The 21,215-nt window shown below is 30.5% G+C and overlaps 1 protein-coding gene across 1 annotated transcript in view; it reads left to right on the plus strand.

The window, feature by feature from the left end:
- Positions 1–21,215, plus strand: part of LOC129222928 (zinc finger FYVE domain-containing protein 26-like) — a 138,311-nt gene that overhangs the window by 33,616 nt on the left and 83,480 nt on the right. Inside the window, exons 11-16 of the mRNA XM_054857488.1 lie at positions 78–1,029; positions 8,650–8,746; positions 11,577–11,716; positions 17,104–17,211; positions 19,283–19,509; positions 20,716–20,801. Of these exons, the coding sequence (XP_054713463.1) occupies positions 78–1,029; positions 8,650–8,746; positions 11,577–11,716; positions 17,104–17,211; positions 19,283–19,509; positions 20,716–20,801 (1,610 nt within the window). The remainder of the gene's footprint in view (positions 1–77; positions 1,030–8,649; positions 8,747–11,576; positions 11,717–17,103; positions 17,212–19,282; positions 19,510–20,715; positions 20,802–21,215) is intronic.

Genomic DNA, 21,215 nt, shown 5'->3' on the forward strand with positions numbered 1-21,215 from the left:
CGCATTCAGACTTTTAATGTTCTACTGTATTGTTAAATTGTTTCAATTCATAATGAGAATTTGAAAATTATTTTCAGCTATTTCGGCTCCAGAGTTCCAACGAAGCAAAGGAAGTAACTCTTGTTCAAGAATTAGAAAGGATATCACAAAAGTTAGCTGAAAGTGAAAAGTCTAAGTCAAAACCCACTAAAAAAGAACCTACAAAAAGTGAAGATAACTCTATTTTGTCTAACATATTAGCTATTGAAGAAGCTGCAATAAGTGGGCTGAGATCTTCAGAAATATGTCTCACTGTTCACCAGGAGCTCAGCAGCCTTAGAATATCTGAACTCATGGATGTTACAGGAGGACATCGTCATCCAGAACTCCTTTTAGGGTCAGAAAACATTTATTCAATATTTCTAGCGGATTTAAGTTATGCCTGTAACGTGTCTGTGGAGTTATCATGCACTCTTCTAGACATGGCAAACAAGAGTTGGAGCAAATTAAACTCAACGCCATCTGAACTCGATGCTAAATTTTCATCTAGAAAAAAGATGCCTTTGGTCAGAGGCAACTTCAAAACTCTAACTATGGTAAATACTTTGTTGAAAGAGTTTTTATTATTATTTGACAAGGATAACTTTCTGACTTTATACACGTCAGTGTTCTGGCCATTAAATGAAAAATTTAAGACTTCCTCTGAAACACTAGCTTGTTTCATTGGGAGCTTAAATTATCAAACGTTTAGAGAAGAAGTGAACAGCTGGAAAAATGTGTTTCATCTTCTTAAAGAGTTTTATGTTTTGATTACTGATGAAGAAACTAAAGAATCTAAGGGAATTTGTTTGAAGGATATAAAAAGAGAAAATCAGTTACATATGTCGTATAAAATGTTATCAAAAGCTCTCAGAGATCTGAAAGATTGGTCTTCAGAGAAAATTCGACCTCAAAGTGTGAAATATAATAATTATCTCAGCAGACTAATAATTCACTTGCATCAAGTTACTGCTGCTGTTATAGATTGCAAAAAACAAAGTCTCAGCACTGGTAATTATAAATCCTTTCTCTTTTTGGTATTTTATTTATAACATAAATGATGAATAATATTGAAATGAAACTCAGACAAATAAAACTAACATTCTGATAGCAAAATTTACTGTTAAACCTGTCTAAAGCAGCCACCAATAGTTTTGATCAAAAAGATCTTATTTTCCAGGACAAAAGCTTTTGCCAGATGTCTTGATACCCATAAAGGCACATGTTTTTGCAATGAGAAAGATCTAGGTGGCTGGTGCAGCAAAAAAAAAAAAAAAGGGGGTTAAAGGTGCCAAGGGGCAGAGGAGTTGGTGTGAGATGCTTCTAAATTTGACGTGTATTTTTGGGGGAAATGAGGCTACATTATCTGATTTTATCATCTTTCTCTAAAAGATTTGGGACATAGCCTCAAAAAATGGGACAGATGGCCACAGTATACTCCCAACTCAAACTTCCATTTTAGTTTTAATGAAATAACTAGCCGCCTGCAGCGACCAGCTGGTCCGCCTTTTTACGCCAGGGGTGCCGCCTTCGGCGGCTGCTTAAACAATTTAGCGACAACATTAATTAATGTTTTTCTCTATAAATCAGTATTATCATTCGTTTTTTTACGCCAATGTTGCCGCCTTCGGCGGCTGCTTAAATAGATTTCGTGGCGGTGTCAATCAATCTATATCTATCTATATCATTAATAATTTGAATAAAATATTTTCTAGATCTGTCTCCAGTTTCGTCGTTTGGAATATTTTTAAAGGAGGGGGAGGGGAGACACAAACGACGTACTCTTCATGCAAATTTTGTCGAAAAATAACAAAAAGCACTTCCACTTTTATGTGAAAGCATTGTTTTTTCAAAGTCATGGTGTATGTGGGGGAGGGAGGGGGCATTCACATCCAATGTGCAAGCAGTCATCTACGGCGGCTGTTTGGCTAACTTGTCATTTACCTTTTTACTTCAAGTTTGCCGCCTTCGGCGGTTGTTTAAATAAATTTGGCAGCAGTATTAATCAATCCATCTCTATCTTTTTTTTTGTGCCATTCACATTTTTACGCCAAGATTGCCGCCTTTGGCGGCTATCTACCTTTACAATCTATCTATACATTTTCTTATCCATCTCTATTTATTTTGACCTCCTCACCCATTTCCTAATAAAAACAAAGAACACTCAAAAAATCGCTTTTTTTTTAAAGTAGAGCAAAAAAAAAAAAAAAAAAAAATAAAAGCTCAAATTCCCCATAGTGTGCAAAAAGTAGCGTTTGACAAAGATAAAAAAAATCTTGCTGTTTTTATTGAATTAATGCGCACAACTATGAAATGTAACGTAATATAGATACAGCGAAAGGTCCAGTTTGGGGGGGGGGGGGGAATGGAAAAAGAAACAAATGCAATCCCTAAATAAAACAAAAAAAAAGGAAAGAAAAAAAGCAAGCACTGTCGAAAAAACATGTGGTCATCACGTCAGAAAATGTAGAAGTAAGCTAGTAAAAAAAAAGATTAACATTGCTTGCGATTAAGATTCCATCGTAAATATCGAATCGAAACCCAAGTAGTGACGTCACAGGCATAAGAGATTGAAGAACGCTTTTTTCGACTGATGCGTGAAAGGACATGATGTGTTCAGCATTAAAAAAAAATTGTAAAAAAAAAACTATTGCGTATTTTTAAGAACTTTTTTCTTCTGAAGAGGGTGAAATGTTTTTACTATTACCGACTTAAATTTCAGAAATGAGGCTTTGATACTTCTCGCAGGATGATATTAGAAAAAAATAAAACCCAGGAAAACATGCAAATTAAAGGTTTTTTCAAAAATTCATAAAAAATACAAAAATTGCTCTATCTTCAAAATTTTTTTGTTCATCATATTTAAAATTAAATTTCCGACACTATAGTACCAAAAATATTTGTCTGGCGCGATTGGTTCGGGGTCTGTGAGGTTAAAAGAACTAAAAAGTGCTAAAAATCACATAAAACATTAAATAACTTTTTTTCTAATTAAAATATCAAAAATCGAAGCCCGAGGTGCACAACTTCAGCAAAAACTACACCTGTATACCAAATTTCATCTTTCTAGGCCTTACCGTTTGCCCGGAATGCGCGCCACACACACAAACATCTTATTTTATTATATGTATAGATAGCATGGGAAAAATGTATATGTCACACTTATTAAGTCAATTTTCTTTACACATGTGAATTGATACTGTCATTTTTAAATTGATTATTAATTTTAAAAGTGGAGTGCAAGACCCCTTTACTTTTGGAAGTGAGGGTACAATTGCCCCCCTTAGCCCCCCTACCCCCACTTCCGTTCAGGACCTGCCTATGGTGAAAGGTACTTCTTGTCCAAACCTTGTCCCTTTAAAACGTCTTTTCTGCAAATTAACATTTATTTCTTTGTTGACTATACCGTTAAGCTTATTTAAAGCAGCCACCTATAGCTTTGATCAAGAAGGTGTTATTTTCGAAGGCAAAAGCTGTTAGGCGTCTTTATATCCAGAAGCTCATATGCATTTGTCCTTCTAATCCTAAAAAAACCTTAAAACACTTGTTTTCAATTGTTTGGTTTTGTGCATCTATTACCCCCCCCCCTTTTTTTTTTTGCATTTGCTTTTCAGCTCAAAAATATTCTTTTATTTCATTTCATATAGGGTTTAAAAAGTCTGTGATTAATGAAACAAGGAGTGATAATTGACATTTCAAAGAAAATAGTAGGTACTTACAATGAAAAAATATGCATTAAAATTTTTTGAAATGAATAGTATATGGCTATTTTTGCTCTTAAAATTTCAACTTAGATGTACTGAATATTTAAGAGCAAAAATTAGAAAGCTTAAGCTCGAACCCTTAAGTTTCCAAGTAGTTTTTCTAATAATTTTCAATATTTTGTATTAATGTCTGAAATAAAATTTGTACATGAGAGAGAAAAAGTGATTCTCATGACCAAATGTGACTTATTTTTCAAACTCAATTGTTTTCAAAATTCTTGACTCATGATTTACTTTGTTTTTTAAAAAATATCTTAAAGGCACTGCTTAAAGGATTTAGGTTTTCATACTTGTAAGATTTCATACATAACATGGTTTTGTAAAGTGTGTGCATTTATCAGGCTGCAAAATGATACATTTAAAAACATCAAATTGTATTAATTTAAATTTTCTCAAGCAGTTTATATTTAAAATGTAGGTTTTTATGCTTTCTTCTTGTATTATGTGGTAAACTTGCATGCCTAATGAACATTAATTGGTTTTACTTTTAAGTTACGAATTAAATTTTTTAAAAAAAAACCTCCCCATTTTAAGTTTATAATAAAAGTTCCTTTCAAGGCATCATATCTCATCGTGTTTCTTTGCTTATGTATTTTGTTACCTTGGAGAATTTCTGGAATGTTTAAAATTAAGATTGTATGCTGCTAAAAAAATATTTTGAAAAATTCTAGTGTGTGTTTTATCTGTTGTTATCATTATGCTATTTACTAACACCATCTTCAAGAACTGTTTTAAAGCAGTTTCCCAAACTTCTGACCTCCACAAACCCCCTCCATGCAAGTTACGAACTTCACCTCCCCCCTCCCCCGGCGGACGCTGAAAAAATTGGCACAGTTAGATCTATTTTTTCTTATATATTTTTACGCTTTTTCCCTTTAAATTTATTTATTCATTTTTCTGTATATCTTTCAGAGCTCTTGTGTGGTTGTCATTTCTTACATTATTATTTTGAGTTATGGAAGTAAAATTTTGTTTCCAACTCAATTAGGAATAAAAACGTTATCACCAAATTTCTACAACAAGTTTACTAATAAAAATGAACTTTTGAAGTTAGTGAACTGTTAGCTTTGTTTAAGTGTGTTAATTTTTCATATGAGTTGTATTTTTATAACGCATTTGGTATTTTAATTATTAACTATGGGGTCAATCCATGTCAAAGCATCCAGGCCATGCCACCCACCATTACGAGCCTTTAAATATATGCCAAGATCATTTTTTGCCGCCATTTTGAATTACACAAAGACGTGTATAAATGGCTTTAATTCAGTACCAAATTATCAAAGAGCTTTGAATTTTTTATAATTTGGTTCAGTGTGATGTAAACCTAAATTTAAACGGGTTTAAATTGTGTAACTCTTTTACATTTTTATCTGTGAGACTTTACTTTTAATTTTTGACTCGAAAACTGAGTAACTTTGACAGAAATTTACTCAAAGTATACGATCTTCGATTTTAAACAAATTTTGTGCTCACGTGCCTTTAAGTGTGATAAAACATCTGGTTAAAAAAATCTCGGTGGGCCATTCACAGGCAATCGTTAAAATGAGTCAAAAATGAGTTAAAATCAGTCAAAAAAATGAAACTCCTTTTAAAAATAAAGTTTATTAAACTGCGTTTTCCCTGAAATGAAAGCCAACACCTGTAAAAGAAACCACAACATGAGAATTTAGTTGAGTACAAAATAAATACAAACATCGGAAGAAGTTAAGATTATCCATCAGTAAAGGTATTTACTACTTTGACTTACACCCCGAAAAATTAAATTTGAGTCCGAAACTATTATAAGTATGTTATAAAATATTTATGAGTAATCTTATTAATAAATTAACTTCAAATGAATATTAGGCATGAAATATTACTCCATGTATTTGAACTTACCTCAGCTGATGTATTTGCAATTCGATAAGGGTAAACATATGAGTATTGCATAAATTCTGTTGCGTGTGAAGTGTAAGATAATAATTGCAAATTTAATTTTCTTGCTCTATAATTTATAAAGTGATCAATATCTTTTCAAGTTTTTTATTGTTAAAAAATGTTAAATAGTGATCGTAGATTGTACGTATTATATAAAAAGCAGCAGGAATTTAAACCTTTTTGTTCCATATGTATGAACTAGTTTCCGAAAATTAGAATTTTCCACTTTTAGAAGCATATTTTATCTTTACAGAGCGCACTAAAATTTTAGGCTTATCAACAATTTTATTGAAAACACATTTTTTTTTTTAAATTTTAAATAATAAAAAAAGAAACTCCTTTCAAAAATCATGTTTATTATACTGTGTTTCCCACAAAATGAAAGCCAATACATATAAAAGGAGCCACAGCATGACAGTTTAGGTATCTTACAAAATAAATCCCAACACAAGTATAAGTAGTAATGAGTATCGGCAAAGGTAGTCGTTAAAGGTTGTTACATTTTAAATTTTTTCCTGCAAGTTGTTTTCTTCTTTAACAGAAGTTTCCTGAAAAAACTCCCCCTCTTCAACTGCAACAAAGATGTGTGGATAAGTATCTTTGGGTGCATTTTAACACCTGATAATAAAATTTTGATGTTTAATCCTTAATATATTTTTTAAATCTAAAAATTTTCACGATGTTTCAATTTTTTTAAAAATTTATTAGTGATGTGAGAAAAATTTGAAAGATTACAAATACCAAAAGACAGATACAGTAGAAGACCATTATAACACACACCTTAGGACCAGAGCTTTTGCGTTACACAGGTTTTTGCGTTATATAGATCATTTCACAGATTTTGAAACTAATATTCAGAATATATCGATATATTAGCACTTCAGAATGAGTTTTATCTGCAATGAGTATTAAAGCACAATATTACAATTAGTTATTCACAAATAAATATGTTTCACAATCAAAAGAAAGTGCATTATCCTGCACTTCTGCTAGCTTCATGGCTTGCATAGCAGCTGCGTTTTCAGAGCCATCTAGTATTTTCTATTTACTGTAAGTACAAATTTTCCTTTAAAAGATAGCTTTGAATTAAGATGGAAAGATGAAAAACTGTTTCAAAAGTTAATTTGCCGAACAATTTTTATGCTTGCAAAGCAAAACAGAGGAATTTTTTAAACTTCAAAACATATTGTTTACTTCTGAAAAGTTGTGCGTTTTATAGAGATTTGCGTTATTTATGTCGGCGTTATAACGGTTATTTCTTTACATCCCATTATGTTAAAATTGTTCGATAGGAAACTTTGACTGATGACTAAGTGTTGAGCAGTCATACTTAAATTATTTTCTAGAAAACGAATTTCTGCCCAATCACACCCATTCCTCAATTTGACAGATTTTTTAAATAATATAATTCTATGTATTGTGAAGAAAGGTAGATTTTACATACAGTTTAACACAAAAGGTCCTTGTGAGTGATGAGTGTTAGACCTCTTCTGAAGAAAGAGTATTATCTTAGAAATCTACATCAAAGAAAGTGATGCAACAACTTATCTACCGTTCATCGTCTTCTTACTTTGGGCCAGAATATGACTGCTCTTACTTACTCCTTGTCCTAATGATATCAATACAACAGCACATTTATGCAACTCATCAATCCCTTTTCGAATTGCAAATTCATCAGCTGAAGTAAGTCCAAATACATGGGTTATATTTCATGTTATTATTCATTTGAAGTTTATTTATTAATAAGATTATTCAAAGATTTTTTATAACATACTTCTTATAGTTTCGGATTCAAATTTAGTGTTTTCGGTGTATACTGTAAGTCACAAAGTAGTAAATACCTTTACTGATAGATAATCTTAATTTATTCTGATTTTTTATTATTATTAGTATGGTTACTGTGTATACACCTAAATTCTCATGTTGTGGCTTCTTTTACATGTGTTGGCTTGCATTTTAGGGAAAACACAGTTTAATAAATTTGTTTTTAAAAGGAGTTTAATTTTTTGGACTGAAAATAAAAAATTGTGTTTTTAACGATTGCCTACCAAGATTTTTTACCAGACGTTTTAATATACTTACAGGGACCTGTACACAAACTTTGGTTAAAATCGAAGGGGGTATACTTTGAATATATTTCTGTCAAAGTTACTCCATTTTTGAGTCTAAAAGTCTAAAAATTAAAAGTAAACCGTCACAGAAGAAAATGTAAAAAAGTTATACAATTTAAACCCAATTTAAAATCAAGTTTACATCATACTGAACAAAAAAAAAAAAAAAAAAAAAAAAAAAATCAAAGCTCTGTGATGATTTGGTAATGAGTTGTAGCCATTTATACCTGGCTTTGTGTCAATTAAAGTGGCAGCAAAAAAATCATCTTGGCATATGTTTAAAGGCCCGTAACTTTTCAACCCCTCATAAATTCCAATATAATTTATATTTTCATGTGATCAGCATTATAAAGTCTACAAATACACCAAGTTTGAATGAAATCAGAGATGGTGGGTGGCATTTTCAAAAATCCTGGATGATTTGACATGGAATGACCCTATATTTTGGGCAAACCTACTCTGTCAGCGTCGTAATGCTGTGATCAAGAATGTGCTTTCTTTTTGAATTAAAATATTGTTACTCGTTCTTCAATCCCAATTATATTTAACTTTTTAGCTGGATAGCACCACATGGACCCCTGGAATGAACTTGTTGGCACCCTGAGGTTCGCGGACCACAGTTTGGGAAAACTCTGGTTTAAAGCATTGTTTGTGCAAATATCAATGCTTCAAAAAGTTAATATGGTTAATTATCTACATTCATGTAGCTGTGACTGCTTAAAATTTAGATAATTAGATTCAAGTTGAATGTTTTTTATTGTTTTCCAAATATTTCAAATCTAAATCTTGCTAATTGATTTTATTGAAGATAAGTATTCAACTTTCTTTCTGTTTTACAGGTTCAACGACCTACACTTCAGATTTTTCTATTTTAAATGTAAGCCCTGTGGAACTGCTGAAAAAAATTATTTTACAAGATGGTGTTACTCCTGAGAAGTATGAAATATGATTTTTATAGATTATTTTTTATCCCATTTTATTTCTATATATTAATGTCAACATAAATATATAGCTTATTGCCATGAAATGTCATATATTAAACAACAATAAGGTATAACACACGTCCCAGGTAACAGAAACAGCACAATGCTACGATGGTCTGCAAAGCTTTATGAGAAAGTCTGAAGATTTTCTTTGTGGACTGTTAACCAGTTCATTGGACCAGTTGAAGACTTAATTGGGAGGCAAAAAAAAAAAGTAGTTTTTAAATTAAAAAAAAAAGAAAAAGAAACCTTAGATTTTTGTGCTTGCAGAACATGAAAAACAAGCTAAAAATACAAAATTTTCAGCATGTAAAAGCTGCATGTAGACAGTTTTAAGCATTTAAATCTAAAAAAATTTTAACAGGTTTCTTACTTCCTTAAAAAAAACCCTTAATTTCATCAAAAAAATTAAGGTCTCTAAAAAACCCTTAAAAAGTTCTTAATCTTTTGAAACTATATCAAATTTGGTCCGCGTTTTCTCTTTTAGCCCCTTATATCTCATCTTCCGCGATATTTGCTGAAAATGTACGTTTGGGAGACATGCCAACGATGTCAAACACGTGTTTCGCTGAAAATTGCATGCCTTGTTTGAAATTTCAATCCTTTTGTATCCTGCAAATATTTCAATCATTTTTAATGTTGGAAGGTTTTTTATCATATGCTACTTCATATCTGCTTATTTTATTCATTATTTCAAACATATTTTTATTTTTTAAATTTATTTTAGAAAAACTTGCAAAAGACAATCAAAAAAAAATGTGGTCCACTCCCACAGTCTCGGATTGTATTGAAACTCGGCATGGTTACTTTTTTTATGTAATCAAGAAAGCATTCAAAATATTTATGGTGAATCTTTAATGTTTTAGGTTAGGCTATACAGGCTTTAAAATTTTTTGGAATTTCATGAATCAATTTCAGGTTTTTTTTTTAATCCTGAAATAATGTTATGAAATTTTAAGCCAAATTATGAGTTCCAATGCAAGGAAAAAGGATAATCAATTATGCATTTATTTATTTTCAATTCTCACTATCTCACTGTGAAAAGTTTGCAGTGAAGTATGTTTTACCTTATAAGGAAAACTTACATTTTTTACTCTGTTGTAAATTTTTTCACTATACAAACTAACCTTTTTTAAAAATTCTCATTTTCAATACCTTTTCAAATGATTTTAGTTAAAGAAAGATATTTTTCTCTAAAAAACATTAAAAAACTGACATTATTGTGTGCTGCAGCTAAGATTGAACTCTGGCTTCATCAGCCCTTTTATTCGAAGACTTATGAGTTAGAAATAGCTGCCTCTCTTTCAAAATTATAGAAATAACAAACTTGAGACAAATGGTGCAGTATAGCAAATTTGTACAAAATGGGATTTTAGTAACAATAACAGATGAAAAACGATGATAACAAAATCACAGTTTAAATATCCGGAAGAAAAGATATTCTAGTTCTTTAGTTCTTTTCCTTCAATTCGCCTCTTACTCCAATAATTTATGCTGAAAAATAATGCTTTAATATACAACTAATTTTTTACAGTTATCCCCATTTTCCTGATTTTTTTTTAAAGTTGAAATTCGGGAAATAAATACAATGCTTTAAGAACAATATGTACCATGTACTGTATTAATTACTACCCAATCATTTCAAGCATAATTTATAAGGAAAAAATTTCGTATTATCTTTGAAGCTGGTTATGTCTGTTCACCATTTTTTGTTGAATTTTGGAATGTCATGGACTTGAGGGGCTATTTTCTGCTTGATTTTGTGTATTCTTTTCTTTTTTTTTTTTTGGATTTCCTCCATTTTGCTCTCTGACCACTCATTCCAGTTATGTATGAAATTTTAAAATTTTATTCACTGATAATGGGACTTTCCAGTCAATTGCGCCTCTTCTTGCTTTTTGGAAACAATATCATGCATTTGTGTATGTGTATATATAATATGTATCCTTAAAAATTTTTCAGTCCTTAAAAAGTCCTCAATTTTCACTTTTAAAAATGAGTATGAACCCTGTTTAAGCATAAAAAATTTGTGAGATATCTAATTTTTATAAAATGGTTCCATTTGCTCTCCCCCTCTCACAGTGATGATTTATTCCAAAACAATTATTACATTCAAATAAAAATTGTTTAAAAAATTAAATCTAAAAGAGTTCATTTAAAACTTTGAAAAATAACTTTTTAATCCAATTTAACTAAATAGTTTCTTGTTTGCATGAAAAGAAGTCTTGGCATTTTTTGTCATTTTAAAGAAAATGTTACTTTTCCATTCAAAAATGTGATTGAAAAATAAAAGACGCTGAAAAGAAAAGATGGAAGTATTAATAGTGAACTTTGTGCGTTTTACTTTTGAGTCACAAAGAACAGTTATTTTATTATGTGTTTCGGGTTAGTGCTATTCTAGTTTTAACTTCTATTGAGAATAAAATAAAAATGTTAACTTTAAAACATAAATCATTGAATCATATTTTTCTCCCTTATAGATATATCTGTAAGCTCTTTATAAATATAATTTCAAAAATAAGTAAAATGTGTAGTATGCAATTGTAGAGGAAAATTGTACAGTAAAATATTTAATAATGTTACAGTATATCCTTTTTCATCATCACATACTTTTTTCCTTCGAATCAGCGTATTGTCTTGAAAACAATGCACATATTTATATTTCAAATAAAATACACTTTATTCCATAGTTTTCATGAAGTTTATTTTCTTTTGTCTAAGTCCATGAGAATTGAGTTATGAAGTGCTTAAATAAATTGTTTATTAATTTGAACTTCCTTTAGAGTTGAAAACTTTGCTGTTCGCATGAAAGTGGATCTTGTTCGAGTTCTTGCTCAAGCTTGCTTGCCTCATGTTCCTCTGCTTAAAGAAAATGATTCATTTGATAACCTCTTAGGATTTTCTTGTCAGTCAAATTCACAAGGTATATCTTATGTTACTTCTTTTAAACCAATTTTTTCTCTCCATTTCACTATTTTTCATTTGTTTCTTCATTCAGTTTGGTGTAATTTAAGGGATCTAAAGACCTTCAACCTTCAAAATTTTTGAATTTTTGGAAAAAATATATGTTATGCATCGTAATTTAATTCTGAACAATTTGATACCTTTTTTATTACCATATGCAAAAAACTTTTCAAGTTATCGTACAAATGCGTAACCTTTCCCCATAGAGATTTCTGTTAACAGCAGCTGTTTAAGCCTCTTTTTCCCAGGTGCCAGTTTTGCTGGCTTCTCCTTTTGCGTGCGTGATATTTCAGAATTTTTTTTATATATTTCCGTAAAACTTTTAACGCATCTTTGACTGGTTTATTTTTATGATCTGAACCTAAATTTATTTTTTTGATTAATTTATTTTTTTGAAATTTTAAAATTTAATATCAAAATTTCCAAAATTTTGGGCAAAAATATTTAAAAAAAAATATTGTCTTTTATTTTTAGTTAAAATTTAGGTTCAGATCATAAAAATAAACCAAACATGCAAGAAAAGTTTTACGGAAATATATAAGAAACTTTCTAAGATATCATGAACGCAAAACAAGAAACCGGCACCAGAGAAAAAAAGGCTTAAACAGCTGTTGTTCACATATAGGGGCATTCCACGGTATTTTTGACATTATGTAGAGTCCGTAACGTGACCTTTTTTTGCCATAACTTTTTAATTTACCATTTGATTTGCAAATTATTTTAATTTGAGCTGGTGTGTTGGTAGGAAAAGATCAAAATAAAATAATATGCTAATCAAACATTAAATTAAAAAGTTATAGCAAAAAAGGTCACGTTACGGACTCTACATAAATGTCAAAAATACCTTGGAATGCCCCTATATCTCTATAGGGAAAGTTTACACATTTTTATGGTTACTTGAAAAGTTTTTTGCGTATGGTAATAAATAATGTATCAAATTGTTCAGAATTAAATTATGCATGCATATATTTTTTTCAGAAAGTCGAAAATTTTGCAGGTTAAAGGTCCTTAGATCCATTAAATGCTCATGCACCCTAGGGTTAACCTTGTTAAATGAACCAATAGTGCTCTGCAATCTGCATAAAATTTTGTTTACTAGCTCTACCTCTAGTATGTATGAGACCAAGTTTGGTAAAGTTTTTGACATTGATAATTACAACTGAATATGTAAGGGTCGTCCTAAGTTTGGACTCAAAAAAAAAAGCGTGACTACTAAAAAAATCAAGTAACTGTGTTTGTCAAGTATGATGTCCCTTGAGAGTATAATTATAAAAGCAACAACTTTATAGTTTCTCTGCAAATACACTTAGTGCTCAGTAGTACAAAATCTTTGGATCACAAACTTAAACACTTCGTACCCAATGCAGCCAAAATCGACACAAAATTTAGTCATGCAATTAAAACCTAAAGCCTGAAGTGTTGTTGTTCAGTAGCATATCAGTTTTTGAGATTTCAATGAGAACTGAACTATATGAGGGTAAAATTTAATTGTTGCTTTGACTGACCTTAACTTTTAATGTAGTTGAATTGAAATTCTGAAACTTCAAATTTTGGCAGCAACTAGTTGCTTTAATATACTACCAAATAACAAAGTGAGAAACTTTCCATACTCAACAACATCTCTTAATTTTATGTTTTGATTGAGAGATTGAATTTCCTGTCAACTTTGACGACAAGTTCTTTAAAGAAGAGTTTGCATTTGTGATTCGTCAAATTTGGTTGTTCTGTTTAGCCTAAAATAGTAATTTGAAAGAGCAAACATCAAATAGATGATTTTATTATTCGGCTCTCCAGAGAAATTCAAACATAACTTTTGATTTACTTGGCATTGACGAACTTTGAGAGTGCAAACTCTCTACCTTAGAGGCAGACTGAGGTATGTCCAAAATTTGCAATTTTCTTTTATTATTTTATGTTGTATATACAATCCTATCCTGCATTGAGCCATGTGAACATAATTCTAAAAAAAAAAATCCTTTGTAATTATTGACCAATGTTAAAAGAGCGTGCGTCCCATCTTTTGCCACCTCATCACCAGACAATCCTTTTGCCTTTCTCCTGTTAATTAGTGGTTATGTGACTTACATTGTTCAGGCTCTGAGGTTCAGAACTTAGGATTGACATTCTCTACTTTCAGTTCTATAGCTGTATCAAACTTAATTTCATTGATAGTAAAAGAAGTGTACTAGATTTCGTCAAGATTGAAAATGTTTAAGTGAAGGAGATTTCAAAAATTAGTCAAGTTGCCCATTGTAAGATAAAAATATAAAGTATCTGCTCACAAAGCTCAAAACTATCTGCTTGTAAGAATTAATTAAAATTAATACATTTGTGCTTGAAAAGTAAAATGAGATATAACATCGTTTTATTGCAGATTACTGCAGACATGTGTTTCGAGTAGGGATGCTCCGATTAATCGGCCACTTTGCCATTTATTATTTTTAATTATTTTGCCGATTATATTTTTTTTATTAAGTATACCATCAACAGCATGATGAATACATATTATTAACAATAAATAAATATAGTTTTCTGCAAACAATACTGTAACATGTAGTATGAAAGTGAAGAAAGTAAAAACAAAACAGATGTAGAAAGTGCATAAAACAGAATGAAATATTAAAGAATCTGTATTATACTCACCGTTGATATTCACATGACACAATTATGAGTAACTGAATTCCGGGATTTTAAATTTCAATGTGAAAAACATAATATTCACACCCCCCAACCTCAAACCAAATATTTGCAATAAATAAAATGAATTTTTAATCTATATCAAGTCAATATTTATCCTATCCCAGGCACCCCCCCTCACTCTTCACATTACCTGCCTATCAGATACTTTTTGTTTTTATGTTATTTCTATTTACCTTTTGAAGGACAGAAATAAACAAATGTGCATATGATCCCACTGCAACCTCCTCTATACTCCCTCCAACGGAAAAAAAAAGATAATAATAATAAAGTAAATGAATATATATATATATATATATATATATATATATATATATATATATATATATATATATATATATAATAAAAGTGAAAAATATTGAAAAGACCACACCAAGAGCCCATAGATGTGCAACGCAGCAAAACTAAAAAGCCAAGTAAATATAAAATTAAGCAAACAGAATTTCGAATATTAAAATAAATTATAAATAATTAATGATGATAAAAAGGAAAATTGCAAACAGCTATTAAATAGGAAAAGATAAAGTATGAATCCAGAGCTCATCAGCCGTGGAGGATTCATTAATTATGGTCAAAAGACCAAAAATTTAACTATGAACTAAAAGAGAATGTTTAAGCTCCAGAACATGCAATATAGTGTAACATTGGGCAAAAGCACCACTTGCTAAACTAAAAACAATAAACTAGAGCTCAAACCTGAAACTAAAAGCAGGGGGTTTCGCCTCGACTAATTAGGAAAACAAGTTCTGATAATTAGCCATCCACGGGACAGTTCCTGCCTATAACAAAATTATCTTACCTTGAAATCCATATAAAAAGAGCCAAATCCATTGTTCAACCTGATAAAAATCCTTTCCAGTTGTCAACGTAAAAATAAAATAAAAATAAAATCATATCCAGAAGATCAATCCAGAGACATACCAGTCGCATATTTCCCACGTGTAAAATTCATCCCCCCCCCCCCCCGGTGATTCATAAAAAATGGTTTGGTTGGCACGGTTGTATCATACATTTACACAGTTAAACAGTTTCAAAAGAAGAGCGAAATGCTCATCGAAGGCTCATCATATATATATATGTATAAATGAAAGATACATAAAAAAGAAACTTCTTAATGCTTTTGTTTTATTTGTTAAAAAAAGTCAGGATCATTTCCAAGGAAGGGGTTATGACTTATGATGAGTTTACCCCCAGCTTTAGATGACACAACGTTTTATCTCTTAGTTATTTTGTTCCTTGTAACTATACACATGAGATTATATTAAACATTTTGCAACTTACTCTTTTAATAATTAATCTTTGATGCACTAAGAAATCAACTATTATTAAATATCATTTAATTAAAAAATATATATGAACATACCTTATTATTGTTGATCCAAGATTTCTTTTTTTTTAAATTTAAGCGGAAAAGTTTCAGTTTTTTCGCAAGGCTTCTTTAAATAATTTTAATTATTTTGAAAATATTGTAATTTAAACTTAATTTTGAATGAAGTGAATAACCTGGAATTTTCTAAAAAAACAACCTGGAAAACCTGGAAAAGTCAGAGTATTTTTTTTAACCACAAGTGTATGAACCCTGTGTTGAGTTAACATAATTAAACTTTATTGACAGTAATTGGAAAATTGGCAAAGCGAATACAGATGAAATTTTGAAATTATTTTTAGAAAGTTTGGAAAGTTGAGGAAAATGAATCATCTCTTAGAAATAAACTAATAACTATTTCTTAAGTAAAAATTTTAAAAGGAAAAAAAATGGAGAAATTGTTAGCATTAAAAATAATCCATATGATCATTAATTGGCTCTGCTGATTATGAACTGCTGATTAAACGGTATCTAGTAATCAGCCAATTTGCTTATCATTGCATCCCTAGTTTCGTGGGTTCTGAAAATCCTGAAACATGTTTCTGCAGTAATCAACAAAGTTTCTACAGTAAAACATTATATATCTTATCATACAGTGGGTAGATAAGCTTTTTAGCAAGACAATACCTTTTGCTTTCATTCCTATATCCATGAAAGCAAAGGGTTAACTTTTTTCATTATTTTATCCACATATTATAAATTTTTAAAGATTATCAATTTTCTGTATTAATATTAGCAATTGTAAGACAATGCAGATATTTACTGCAAATGTATTTGCATAGCATCAAACGTATCCGTAAACATCATGTACGTTTGTGTCTTTATTATTGAAGTAGTGGTACCCGCATGGCTTTGCTCTTGGTGGAAAATTAAAATGTCATTTGGCTCGCCTGTATATTTACAAATAATGGATGATGAATTTCTCACCAATTTGCTATGTTAATTTGCTCACCCACGTTATGGCAATTTGCTTGCCCACGTTATGGCAATTTGCTCGCCCATGTTACGATAATTTGCTCGCCCGCGTTATGATAATTTGCGCGTTAAATATTCTTAAAATTGAAATAGAAAAAGAAAATAAAATTTTCAAAAAATCGCTTTCAGGTGCTCACCCCTATGCTACAAACTAATTTTGTGGCAAGCATGAAAATCTGCTGAACGGTCTAGGCGCTTTATGCATAACAGATATCCACAGATCCAGACATACAGACTTTGAGCTTTATTATTAGTAAAAATGATGCGTTGACTTTGAATGACTACATAGTTTCTCTTATTTTTTTAAGGATATCCTCTTTTTGTTTTAAATGCACACAAAACAGAATGGACCTCTCCCCGGCACCCAGATACAGCTGCCAAAGAATTACTTAAAGATCTGCTGGCTATGATTCAAGGTACATTTTTCTTCAAGTATAGATTTCTCATTTTTATTAAAATATGACAGACTAATTAAAAATGTTATGTTTCAAACAAAGTGATGTTCTCCTTAATGCTAAGTTGTTTAAGCTGAAAGTGCTCCATTATATTTTATTGATAGAATTCCCTCATGATGCTGTCTTCCAACTAACAAAGAGATGGCACGACCGTGGGGTCGGAGATTTGCGTCAATTTTTCTTGTTGTGAAAGAGGACCCCTAGTACCGTACCTGGTTAAAATAATAGACGCAATACTCAGAAAATTATGAGAAAAATGGATTTAAAGTTGCCATAGAATCTCCTAGGCACCTTATGAGTTTAAAATGCCAAATTCTTCACCAGCCGCCGCTAGCCTAGTTGGTTAAGGCGCGATCTTGTGCTCCAGAGATAGCATGATTGAATCCCACTGTGGACCTTTTTCTTTTCTCTTCTTTTTTTTTGCTGTCACAACAATTGGTGGTAACGCGTTTCACCCCTATATTACTTTGTGAAATTTATTTTTGCCAAGTATCGCAAACTTTTCCATTCACTGAAAAACATTTTTGCTCATTATTCTGTATGGTTTGATTTGCCTAGTAAAGGTTTTTGACCTGCGGTCCCCTTACGGTTATAAGAGACATTTGCTCATAGGACATTTGATCTTTTTTTTTTATTAGTATCACACACAGCAATTATTAAAATAGTTTGTCTTCCCTACATAATTTTAAAGAATTTATTTACATCATTTTATTATTATTATTATTATTTTCTTTTTCTTCCAGCAAAACAATTTAAAACAATTCATATTTTTCATCCTACCACTACTTCGTTACCACTAATTGTTGTGGTAGCAAAAAAAAAGAGAAGAGAAAAGGAAAAGGTCCAGAGTGGGATTCGATCGTGCTATCTCTGGAGTACAAGATCGCTTCTTAACCAACTAGGCTAGCGGCAACTCGTCAAGAGGCTGACATTTTAAACTCATAAAGTGCCTAGGAGACTCCATGAGACTTTAAATCAATTTTTCTCATAATTTTCTGAGTATTGCGTCGTATTATTTTAACCACGTAAGGTACTAGGGGTCCTCTTTCACCACGAAAAAAATCGACGTAAATCTCCGACCCCACGGTCGTGCCGTCTCCTTGTAAGTGTCTTGACATAAATCTGCATGATACTTTTTCTTTCCTGAATTTTGATGTCATAAATCTGGTTTTTCTACAATGGCATGGGCAGTTGTTTTTTTTTAAGCGATCGAAATTGCTTATTGATTTCATTATACTGCGGCATGGCATTAACTTCTTTTGTTTGCTTTGTGCTTGGTGGATAGCTAGTCACAGTTATACTTTTGTTTTTTATTATGTGACAACTCTGGTTTTACATATTGCCTACCTTTTTTCGCATCAAAAATATTATGTTTATTTGTTCTTTCTTTTTGTTTTTTTTTTTTTTTTTGCATTTTCTTTTAGATTGAATATGCTTTGTACTTGCTATTATGTCTGTATATTTTTGGAATGCTATTTAATGTTAAATGCTTAGATATGTTAATTATGAATGGTTATTCTTTAAATCATATCTTACTTAAGAATTTCATGACTTTAACTAAAGTATATGTTACTTATGAAACAAGATCATTTATATTCAGCAGAAGTGTTTTACTTTTCAATGTTTCTATTGCTACTTTTCAATGTGTGTTTAGTTACTTTTTTTTTTTTGCCTCTTTTTCTTTGAAAACTTAGCAATCTCTTTAAACTTTAAAACGTCAGTCAATTTTCTTTGTTGAAAAAGTTGCAATTCATTTTGTTGCAAAAACAAAAAAGTAAATATTTCCGACATGTCTAAGTCCTGTAGTCAACTTTTTTATTATTTAGTTTCTTTTGTTTATTCTCTCAAACACACACACACATATATATGTATAGAAATAGTTTTATAGATATGTAGTTTCACTGTAATTCATATTTGTGTATGTGTATTGAAATCTGAACTATAATGTTTAACTTTGTTCCTTTTAAAAAATGTTAGCAATTTTAATGCTTATAAAATGTTTTAAGTACATTACATTTAATTGTTCTTTTAGATACCACAATTGCTAATGCATCTGATGGAATATTTACTACAGAAGAATTTATCTCTTTAACTAAACATTCAGAAATGATGAACTGGATGGAGAAATGCTCTGAACTAGCTTTTGTTGATTTAGATTTACTGCAGTCTAGAGAAGAAAAAATTGCATTTTATGTGAATGTCACTAATATAGCCTTCATTTTTGCAATTTTGCTGCAGGTTTCGTTGAATATTACCAATGTAAGATTTTTCTAACAAATTTATTGTTTAATTTCATTTTTTTAATGATGAAATAGCAACATAACTTTTTTAACACTTAGAATTAACCATTAAACTTGTTGAAAAAAATACTTAAATCGTGAAAACAATTGAGGAAATTCATAAAATTAAAGAGTAACCTTAAAATCATGCTGTATTGATTGGTGGAATTTTTGGAATCATAAATATTATATTTTTTTGAAGGTTCGCTAAAAGCGATTTTGGCAATTAATAGTCTAAGTTGTAAAAATTTTTAAAAGAAAAGAAAAATCCTTATTGAGAAGCTGTTGATATATAATAAAGAAATATATCTTGTAAGGTCTCATTCAGTATTATTATGTTTAATTATTATTATTATTTGTATTTTAAGATGTTTCTTGAATTGGACTTTCTGGGTTAGAAATTACCTTAACATGGGTTGCCATATGAAATGCTTATGTCAAATATATTTCTATCTCAACGCATGTCGCTTAGCAATCGGTTATAGCATGACTAGAGATGAAAACGGAAAAAAAACGGAAATTTCCGAAAAAAACGGAAAAAAAAAACGTTTTTTTCTTTTATAAATATGCATTGTAAAAATTCCCCAGCATACTAAACAGTTTGTATTAACTGGGGTCATTTTTTAAATTAAATTTTTATGATTTATGGAGTCATTAGCTCTAATACTCTCAATGTTAAAGAGTTCTTAACTATAAGACATTTAGCTTGATGCATTATGGGCAATGCTAAAGTGAACTTCAAGTTCAGCTCTTTCCTTTGTTCAAACTTTCATACCTTGTACTAAATAGTACAGAATACCAAGTTATAATTTCACATTTAAAAAATGTTATGGGATGGGATTTATTGAAAAATAATTGTTTGGTAACTTGTTTTCTGCTTAAGTTCTGCTTAAATTTAATGCTAAATTCCTATACTATTTCCGTATTTTGTTTGCTTCCTTTTTTTAAAAATTGTATATGAAAATGCATGGTTAGGTAATCATTCAATTGTAGTTTTTATGTACGAGTATATACACTTTTCTTTTTTTTCTTTTTTCTTTTAAGACAAGAATTGCAGGTAATATGTTCCCCATTTGATATGTCTAGTAATAAATTAAGTGTTAGATAAAATTTAACAAAGTTGTATTGAAGAATTAAAATTTAAATGTGACATTATAAAACATGAAATTTATTTATTACTTTCTAGGATTTGATGTTATCAGAGAGTCCTTTAGATCGTTTCATTGCTCAGAAAATCTTAGGTTTTTCTATTGGGCAACTCGGTTTTATTAGGTAGTATTTCTTTCTTTATATAAATTCAATATACTAACTATGTTTCAGCTATGTTCAGTTGTTATTTGTTATTATTATTAACTAGCCGCCTTTAGAGACCAGCTGGTTCGCCTTTTTACGCGATTTGCCATTCTATGCAAGTAGCCACCTACCGCGACTGTTTGGCTTACTTGTTATTCACCATTTTACGCCAGGATTGCCGCCTCTCAGCGGCTGTTTAAATTAATTTGGTGGTGGTATTAATCAATATCTATCCTATCTGTATCAATATTAATTTTAATAAAATATTTTCTTTTTCTATCTCAGGCACCACAGTTTGAAATTTTCTCAGAGGAGGAGGGGGAAAGGGTGTACCCTCAATGCAATTTTTTTGGGAAAATAACAAGCATTTCCATTTTTGTGTGAGAGCATTGT

Source organism: Uloborus diversus, chromosome 5 (assembly GCF_026930045.1).
Source record: "Uloborus diversus isolate 005 chromosome 5, Udiv.v.3.1, whole genome shotgun sequence".
NCBI classification, from domain to species: Eukaryota; Metazoa; Arthropoda; class Arachnida; order Araneae; family Uloboridae; genus Uloborus; species Uloborus diversus.